This window comes from Triticum aestivum, chromosome 3A (assembly GCF_018294505.1).
Source record: "Triticum aestivum cultivar Chinese Spring chromosome 3A, IWGSC CS RefSeq v2.1, whole genome shotgun sequence".
Classification (NCBI taxonomy): domain Eukaryota; kingdom Viridiplantae; phylum Streptophyta; class Magnoliopsida; order Poales; family Poaceae; genus Triticum; species Triticum aestivum.
This window is the reverse complement of record NC_057800.1, coordinates 37,753,030-37,762,653: the sequence shown is the minus strand read 5'-3', so window position 1 is coordinate 37,762,653 and position 9,624 is coordinate 37,753,030. Positions and strand designations below refer to the sequence as shown.

The following is a 9,624-nucleotide window of genomic DNA, read 5'->3' as shown; positions in this document are numbered from 1 at the left end:
ACGGTTGGCAGTTTCCATCTTTTTTCATATATAATGTGAATCCAAGGATGCAAATCGGTTGGCTGTTTCCAATTTTTTTTCATATGTAATGTGAATCCAAGGATCACGTCACTCAGATCTCTAGTTTGTCTCTCCTCATAACAAACTTGTCGAGATCACTCCTTTCTCTCCTGCTAACAAACTTGCATAGATATCTCCTTTCTCTCTCCTCCTAACAAACTTGCAGAGATCTCTCCTTTCTCTCTCCTCCTAACAAATTTGAATTGTCTGATTCCCAAAACAAAAACTGATCTTCCCTAGTAGATTTTACATATTATTAGGAATAGTACCTAGATTAGAGAAGATAACTAAGAAGAGAAAACAGGTTGCTCTTTTGCATTCCTCGGTTCCTAATTATAAGATGTTTTGTTACTTGTGACAGATATGGTAGCATATAACATTACACATATTCGATTCAACACTGTCTGCTCGAAATAAGAATGATCAGAACAACCTAGTGATCATCATCAATATTAGAACATGATCAAGTTGAACCATCATCAAGCATCAATCAAAACTAGTAATCATCACATGATTAAAATGCACCACTAATCAATTATCTTCTACTTCCTTGTCACATAATCTTGTTGCAAGTAGTAATACGCACCAAAAGAGAGAAGAATCCAAATCCAACCCTCCAGTTTCGACATGATTGTCGGGGACAACAATAACTACCAGCCAAGCAATACTATGCTTGCTCACATGTTGATGCATACACAAGCACAACCACTCCAATTTATTTTTCTAATGGAAAATTTGAAAGCAAGAAAGCAATTGCTTTCCACAACAACATACTAGATATGTTTTCATGCACAAGTTATTATTGTACGTATAACTATTGAATGAATCATTCATGAAGAATTACTACAATTTGAGCCGCACACATTCATTCCAATCTCTTGACACTAACCGAAAATACAATAATAACTCCCTCCATGCCACACAATACAATCCCTGGGACAAGGCCAACATATATCACCATCCCATCAATTTTACAAAGTTCTGAGACACCTCAGCCTACAAGAGAGAAAAGTGAAAATAAACACAATAATGCCAATCAGTAGTCTTCAAGATTAGATCGGCAGGGTCTTCTTGTATCTCAGAATGTATCACCATTTAGCACAGACACTTAGACCATAAGATTGGGATCTCTCTACAGACCCCTCTCAGTCCATCCAATGGAAAACAAGCCTAAAAGTGCCCTGTTGATTGCTGAAATACGTCGAGCAATTTTCCCCTGCCTTCAACCAATAGGGCCACCGTCCACTTCCAAGGACTCTCGAGACTGGCAAGGTGCATTCGACCACATCCATTAGTGGTCGCTCACCATCTTCCGTCCATTCCATGGCACATAACCTGACGACCATAGGAACAAAACTTCTAAGTCAGAGCTTCAAATACACATGCAACAAGTTAAAGAAACAATGACCAGACATGCTCAGTCAATCTGTGCAGAGGGAATCGGTCCCTAAGGAACCCCCGAAAGGGATTCACAAACTAAATGTTCTATAGCCAGTTATAAAAAAAGAAGCTAGAAACTCAATCTCACACAAAACTGTTGGCTGGTACTATTATAACGAGATGACAAAAACAAAAACATGCTATGCTCAGAACCCAAAACGAAAAGACACCCTTGTACATAAGCTGGGCTTAAGTAACGACAGACCCTCACGTAATCGAAGTTCTGTCACAATCAACTTCACAAACAAAATGTTTTATGGTGACTAATCTAAAAAGGCACTAGACAATCTCACACCCCAAGTGTTGGCTTATACTACCAGGGGGACAACAAAAACAACGGCATGCTATGCTAAAAACCAAAAGGAGAGAGGGAACCAAAGATGATCGGCCATTTAGCTAGCGTATGGTCACAGACACCAAAGTGTTCGCGCTTGGCAGTGTCACTAATGTTGAGACACTTATTTTGGGATGGAGGGAGTATATATTGTCAGCTAACACGAATATAGCCAGGTAATGGGAGAATCCTGCACTTTATTAGCCCAAGAAAGGTGGAGGAGCCATTTCAAACCCTGTAATGGGATAAAGGTGCAACCAGCCAACTTCAAACAAATTAACACAAACTGCTTGGACTCATTCGTACAAGCAAACAGCATCGAACCGACCTTCTTGTTCAACTAGTATTAGTAGTGTAGTTCGTTTGGTCAGCATCACAAAATTACTAGAAAGTGGATGTCACATCCATCACAAATTAGAGATACATGCTTGGACTGCTTAGTTAGGAAACCAGAAATTACAAAGGGCATACAACATTGTGTTTGAAACTACCGCTACTAGGGAAAAGCTTATACACAGACGCTTACTAGTAGCGCTCTTTATTTACCCACGCTACTACTATTTACTAGTAACGCGCTATAATGACCCGCGCTACTAATACTATTTACTAGTAGCGTGTGGCAAAAAATAACACGCTATTAGTAAATATTTTCGACCGTGCCCTGCCGACATACCATAGTAGTAGCGTGGGTTTTAAACAATCGCTATTGCTAAGTGGATATCTGTAGCACCGGTGAGATACCCTGCGCTACGCTAGCCTTTCAGTCCCAGTCCACCCACTCCCGCACCCCACCCACCCCTGATTCACATCCCCTCCACCTCCTCTCATCTCCTCTGCCGACGGGATCTCTCCCTTTTTCCGATCCATGCCGGGATCCTCCACCGCCCAGCCGACAAGGCCCATCGCGACGGCCAGCCCGGGCTGCTCCCCGCCGCGGCATGGAGGTGGGGCAGCGCGGCGGCCCCGAGGGACCGTCAGCTCATCTCAGCCCCCTCCCAAAGTCCCAAGCGCGGCAGGATTCGTTCCCCTGCACCGGTCAGACCAATCGGCGGCGACGAGGAGAGAGAGAGGCCTTCACTTTCCACGACCGACGACCGCCGGAGATGGGGGACCAGGAGGAGGAGCCGGCCGGGTTCGCACGCGCGCCACGCGGCGTTCCTAGAGGTCATGTCGTCCGAGCTCCCCGACGGCTATGCCACGCAGGAGGTCAACCACCTCACCCTCGCCTACTTCTCCGTCGCCGGCCTCTCCCTCCTCCGGGAGCTCGACCGGGTAAGCTGAGTCGAGATCTACCCCGCTGCCCGCCCTCTGGGCGTGTACTCTGTCCACGGTTGCACAAATTGCGCGGAATTCTAGGGAGTTTCCTGAGTGATCTGTCATGTTCTAGATGTGGCTGTCCTCTGTTCATAGCTTTGGATCTCGCGTGGGTGTACTGATTATACTAGGAGATTGTAGCTTGTGCTTAGTTTATTCAAAAATTGTCAAGCATGCGCATACACATCAGTAGATTTCTGCGCTATGATGTACTCCCTCCGTAAACTAATGTAAGAGCGTTTAGATCACTACTTTAGTGATCTAAACACTCTTATATTAGTTTACAGAGGGAGTAGAAGAAAAGGGTGGAAATTTTTTGAAAATTTGGTTGTGGCGACTGAAATTAAGCTGCCCCTAAGCCGCTCCCAACTCAGGTCATCAAGGTAGCGATTTTAATTAGTTTTGAGGCTGATTTGCCCTTGCCCTGCTCACTTGGCTTTCTGCCGATGCTACATCGGCTGAGTCTCCTATCCATCGATTTGAGGACTTGGCACTTCCTCATATATGCCCATTCTGAACTCTGAGTTTTGCATCGGAAACGTGCAAAACATTGATATGCAATCAGAGCGAACTACATTGTAAATTTGTAGCTAGTTTGAATTCGTCAAAAAATATGCAAACTCTACTACTCTAGCCTAGTTGCAGGATACTAAATTAGGAACTAAGTAGTGCTAGTATAATGGTTGAAACTCAATGTTGACTGCTGCTGTGTTCTCTGTTTTGCATACACTCAAGTACAGATTAATTTGTTGTTATCTTTGGAATCAATTCATCTTCATGCCTTTATTTTGAGGATGCTATCGTTAATTTTCATTGGATAGCAGATGCCAGAGTCCAGTTTAATTTTGATAGGTCTGTTTCGGGCTAATAGAAAACTTTCTTTACATTCTTGTAGAGATTTTTGTATCAGTTATGCAAAGGAATTGCACACTGCCATGGCCATGGTGTCCTTCATCGGTTAGACCTTTGTTTTCTGATTTATGTTGCTGTATTTATCGGCCCATACAACATATTGCAATTGTTGCTAATGTGATTTACGATTGTTCCTCTTTGATATCATAGGGATTTAAAGCCCCAAAATCTATTGGTTGACAAGGAGAAGATGATGTGAAAAATGCAGATCTTGGGTTAAGTACAGCTTTTACTGTTCCTATGAAAAGCAGATCTTGGGTTAATGTACAGCGACGGTGCCGCTGCACTTGTGCTAGTCAGTGGGGAGAAAGCTAGAACCTTGGTCTTCAAGTTCTTGCAAGGACCAGAGGGTATGCTGATGTTGCGCAGGTAAATCTTACATGCCTCGTCATTAATCATTGTTGGTGAAACAAATGTCACTTCAGAAATCTCATCCCATTTTTCTTATTAATGAATACTGTTGCCCACATTATCTTGACTCACATAATGATCTTTTTCTTTAGGATTCATGATTTTTTTTCCTTTTTCTTGTTATTATGCATTACTATAAGTTCATTGTATTAAGATTCCTTGCAACTTCAGGCACTTGAGCTATTTACAAAAGGAGGGGACCCGGCCTTCTTCATGTCTTGTGGCAGTGTCTTCCTTTGATTCATTCGTGCAACGAAGAGGGGACCTGGCCTTCTTCATGTCTCATGCAAAAAGTAAGGACTAGCCTCCGGCTGTTACTATTGATGCATGTGCATGTGCTAAAAAGAAAGAAAATACCCTACCGAATTTGAACTCTGATGCGTACTAACAAGTTTTCACTTTCCCGACGTGGCTGACTACGACAACCTGGTGGGCGTCATGCTCTTCAACCACTTAGAGGTGGACTTCGACGTGAAGCCCAGCGACCGCACCGCCCGGATGATCGTCCATGTGATCACGATGCCGGATGTCGGAGAGGTGGAGGACCTCGACGCCATCTTTCGGGGTGAGGGAGGATTCGGGTCCTCCGGCGTCTGAACTCCGAGCCTTGGTAGATAAATGTAGAGAAGTGGTCTGTTTAGGCTAGTGGTGGAACACTAGGGAAGGTAGCCACCTTCGGTTGTGTGTGTTTAATTTATTTTGCACTGGACGTGTCCCTGATTTCTATCTATGAATAATGCACGTAATTTTTATTTTTTTAAATTTATCATTTGTTAGTAGTAGCGCTGGGCAAAACTACACGCCACTACCATCTAGCATAGTAGTAGCGCCTAGTATACTAGAAGCGCTACTACTATTTTGATAGTAGCAAATAGTAGTAGCGTTGGTGTGCACCAGCGCTACTACCAACTTTTTAGTAGTAGCGCGGGTGCACCCACGCTACTACTAACTATTAGCTGTAGTACGATACTAGTAGCGCGGGTACCCGCGCTGCTAGTAGCCTTTTTCCTAGTAGTGTACCAGACATGCAATTAAATAACCGATCCAAACACTAAATCAATGGCTTGATGGCCAGAACATCTCACAGCAAGAGAGAGAGGGAGAGATAGAGGGGCGGGGGTTGGGGATCAATGACTCACTTGAACCGAGATGTGTAGGGCTTCCCTCCCAAAGGCTGTGACATCCAGGGTGGTTTTCCTCCCTTTAGAAGGTCCTGCCATATTGAAAGAAAGCGCCATCTCAGGTCTCCCTATATGACACAACCCAAAACAGACAAAATTTAAAAGCGAGAAATGTTTAGGGTAGATGAATACCATGGACCACACATTTCCAAGAGAGCAACCATATAGAATGCAAAACAACACTACATCAAATTCATCACAAAGAGCAATTAACTACATAAACAAATTATCCATGACTAGTGGTTCGGTTGTCAACTGTATACTGAGCATCAACTCAGTTCCATGTATTGCGGTAATCAGCGTGCAGTGTGAAATTTCTGTGGTCGCAGAAATCAAGCAATGACAAACTGCTACCATTGATCGATGGCCGTGGACACGCAGAGCTTAACTAAAAACATGGGAAGTTCACCAACTCACCACCAGTAAGACACATGTGGGCGAGGAAATGGGACCATCCATCTCCTCCAATTTGCGACATATTACGTCCTTTCTCGACCTCCATAGTGTAGGGCCCCCTAGGTGCCTCAAAGGTCACAGTGTCTCCTGTCAGCTTGTTGAATTTCAACCTCACATTGCATGAGACGATATGTGTACAAAAATAAAAATGACACAATGCATTAATGCCAACACTAAAATCAAAATACTTGTTACATTTCATATAATTTCTTACCGCCGCATGACAAAAACTCGGCTGGAAGAAGATGCCGAATAGGTTGCCAGTTGCAAGGCTGCTGCCACACCATGACTTGCACAGTCGACATGGTGGTGGTGGTGGTCGCGCCATTTTCCTAAAGCAATATGAGCAAAGAAAACAATAACTTAGCATGGGATGATCATCAAGCTCAACATGCAAACCAACGTAGCAAACTAGAATCAACTATTCTAAACCCTAGAAAATATCCTATATCGAATTATTATATATGGCCAGAGGCTTATATCAACTAAAACCTATCAACTATGTCTAAATTTTTACTAATCGGTCAATCATATCAACAAAAAACTATCAACTATCATATCTCTCTCTCTCTCTTTGTCTCTCTGTCTCTCTGTCTCTCTAAATGTTGCATATCAACTAGCCTACTAAATCAGCTAAATCAGAATGTTCTAAATGAATTAAATCAACTAGCCTACTAAATTAACTAAATCAACTATCCTACTAAATCAAAATGTTCTAAATCAACTAGCCTACTAAATCAAGTAAATCATATCAACTAAATCAAAGTGTTGCAATGAACTAGCCTACTAAATCAAGATGTAGCAAGGAGGAGGGGTTGTGGATGGAGGAGGGAGGAGGGAGAAGGAGGGGCGACTGGAGGAGGAAGGAGGACGGAGGAGGAAGGCGGAGCGAGGAGGGGCCGGCCGGCTGCGAACGGAGGAGTGGAGGGAGGACGGAGGAGGAGGGGGTGGGGAGGAGGGCGGCCGACGTAGGTTTACCGGGTCCAGGGAGAAGAGGGAGGTGACGGCGGCGCAGAGGGAGAAGGGGTAGGCGACGGCGGCTGGCGGGGGGGACTGGCGCGGGGGGATTGAGGGGGGAGATCGAGTGAGTGTGAGTGGAGAGACGAGAGTGATAGGTGGTAGGCTGGGGAAGATAGAATGGCTTAGCAGTAGCATGCTATAGAGAAATGCGCTACTGCTAAAAGACCTAGCAGTAGTGCCTTATAGGCAAAACGCGCTACTGTTATGTGTAAACATGTAAAAATATACATAAAAAATACATTAATCATCAATGATCTTTTTGTGTACAATCTGAATTATCAATATGAGACCTCATCTGTTTTTAGAAACCGGAGAAGACTCATATTGCAGCCAAAAATTCTACACATAGAGTTCAATGAAAACCAAGTGGTAGTGATAGTTTGAGAACTAACATATTTAAGATGGTAAAAACACTGTTCGTGGAGCAAGGTGGGACTAAATTTTGTAGTAAACTTAGCAGTAGCAGTTATAGTGAGCATGCGCTACTGCTATGATCTGTAGCAGTACCACTCTTTGTAATAAGGTGCTGCTCCTATAACTAGCTTCGCGGCGGGGTCGTGGCAAATATAGCAGTAGTGCGGCTTATCATAGGCGCAGTACTCCTACATCTATGTTAGCAGCGCGTTTCGTCGGCACGCGCTCCTAGTACGTAGCAGTAGCGCCTTGTTTTAAAGCGCGATGTTGGTACGATTCTATGTATAGGATTTTCCCTAGTAGTGGGTGCTGAAAGAGGGTGATCAACACGACACTTCACCTACGCCTAAAATTCAAGCTTTGGAATAATCTAGCTTCAGCACACTCTTAAGTTGACACAAAACAGATCACTACTAGGGAAAACCTTATACACAGAATCTTAGCAGCAGCGCGGCACAAAAAGAGGCGCTACTGCTAATTAGCAGTAGCTAGCTTAGGAAAACCGCGCTACTGATGTAAATTTAGTAGTAGCGCGTGACCTTTAAACCTTGCTCCTGCAAAAATTGGCCGACACTACACACCAACCTAAATTTTCCAGCAGCGCGGTGTCACGAAGCGCGCTACTGCTAATAAAATAGTAGTAGCGCGCTTTTTAGTCACGTCGCTGCTGCTAATTTGGAAATTGTCCACACGATTGGCCCGTTTAGCGTGCTTTTTAGTAGCGCGTGTGAGGAAAGAGTGCTGCTGCTATGCTCTTAGCAGTAGCGCGTTTTTCCTCCCCCACTACTGCTAAGACACAACCCCACCACCTTTTTCCCCTACCTCCCCTCCCCCATCTCCTCTCCTCCCTTTCCCCTACCTCCCACATCCTCCCTCTCTCACTCTTCTTCTTCCTCAATACTTCTCCCCCCATTACTCTCCCTCTTCTACCTACCTTTCTCTCTCTTCATTACTCCTAGCTAACTACACCACCTCCATTAATGCATCTTCTTTCTCTTTTTCCTTCTCCCTCCACTAGTTGAAGTTGTCTCCTCCTAAATTAGCTAGCTAGGTAGATGTAGCATTTAGTTAAGTGACCTATTTGCCCCCTAACTAGATCTATCTTTGTCAAGAAGAGCTTTGTGCACTTTTGATCTCCCTACATCATCATCTCCACCGTGTGCTCGATCTCGAGATAGAGGTGATTAAAATTTCATGCTTTTGCAAAATGGAAACATGTGTATGTGTGTGTGATATGATAATTGGGCAATATGATGGAAATTGTGTGTCTGGCATGTGTTGACGCCAAATTGTTCTTTTGAGGTGCCTATGTTTTGCCGAAATGTCGATTTATTTCCGTTTCGGCGAATTCCAGGCAAACTCTAGATCTATATTTGTCCTATTTTTAGGGATGGTCATGCCGAATTTTTGTATGACTTTGATGCATGCACGCATTTTTATAATCAATTTGTTTATTATTACCGTGCAGACGTTCATGATGGTCAGTGGAACGATGGTGGACAGGTGGTTGCGGTCGGCGGTGCGGGACATGAAAGAAAATAACCGGACAGAGGTTTTCTGTCCGTGTCGAAAATGCGAAGGAATAGTTCGGCTCGACCCCTATGACGATGGTCGTGTCGAAGCGTACCTTTTCATGACAGGTTTCATGGATGGCTATACTCGGTGGATAATTGAAGATGAGGATGACGATGTTGAGGACGCCGACGGGGAAGGCGATGACGACATGGGGCAAGACGAAGAGATGATCGATAATGGTGGCGGGGAAGAGGCGGACATGGCGGCGGAGAAGGGGCCGGACATGGCGGCGGAGAGAACGTGGACTCCACGCAGCAGAGTTTGTCGGTACTAAGTTCAATCGTGCGGGACCCTCATGTTCAAGCACTGCTTCGCAAGGACACGAGTACTGAGAGAGCTGCTTCTAGAGAGGAGGCTAAGCTGGAGCAACTGCTGGTAGACTCGAACACTCCATTGTATGATGGTTGCAATTCTGAGGTGACTCGCTTGAGTTTCACGCTCCAACTCCTGAAGACGGAAGGCTAAAAACAAATGGACCGACACTAGCCTCGATGAGCATCTCATGTA

The 9,624-nt window shown here is 44.5% G+C and overlaps 1 protein-coding gene across 1 annotated transcript; it reads left to right on the top strand.

Annotated features, from left to right (window-relative positions):
• The first annotated feature begins 3,001 nt into the window (after positions 1 to 3,001).
• LOC123056693 (deoxyuridine 5'-triphosphate nucleotidohydrolase-like) lies at positions 3,002 to 5,068 on the top strand. Its single transcript, XM_044479997.1, has 6 exons — positions 3,002 to 3,106; positions 3,222 to 3,285; positions 3,497 to 3,531; positions 3,942 to 4,000; positions 4,331 to 4,418; positions 4,880 to 5,068. Exons 1-6 carry the CDS (start codon positions 3,002 to 3,004, stop codon positions 5,066 to 5,068), a joined length of 540 nt encoding a protein of 179 aa, XP_044335932.1.
• Positions 5,069 to 9,624: the final 4,556 nt, after the last annotated feature.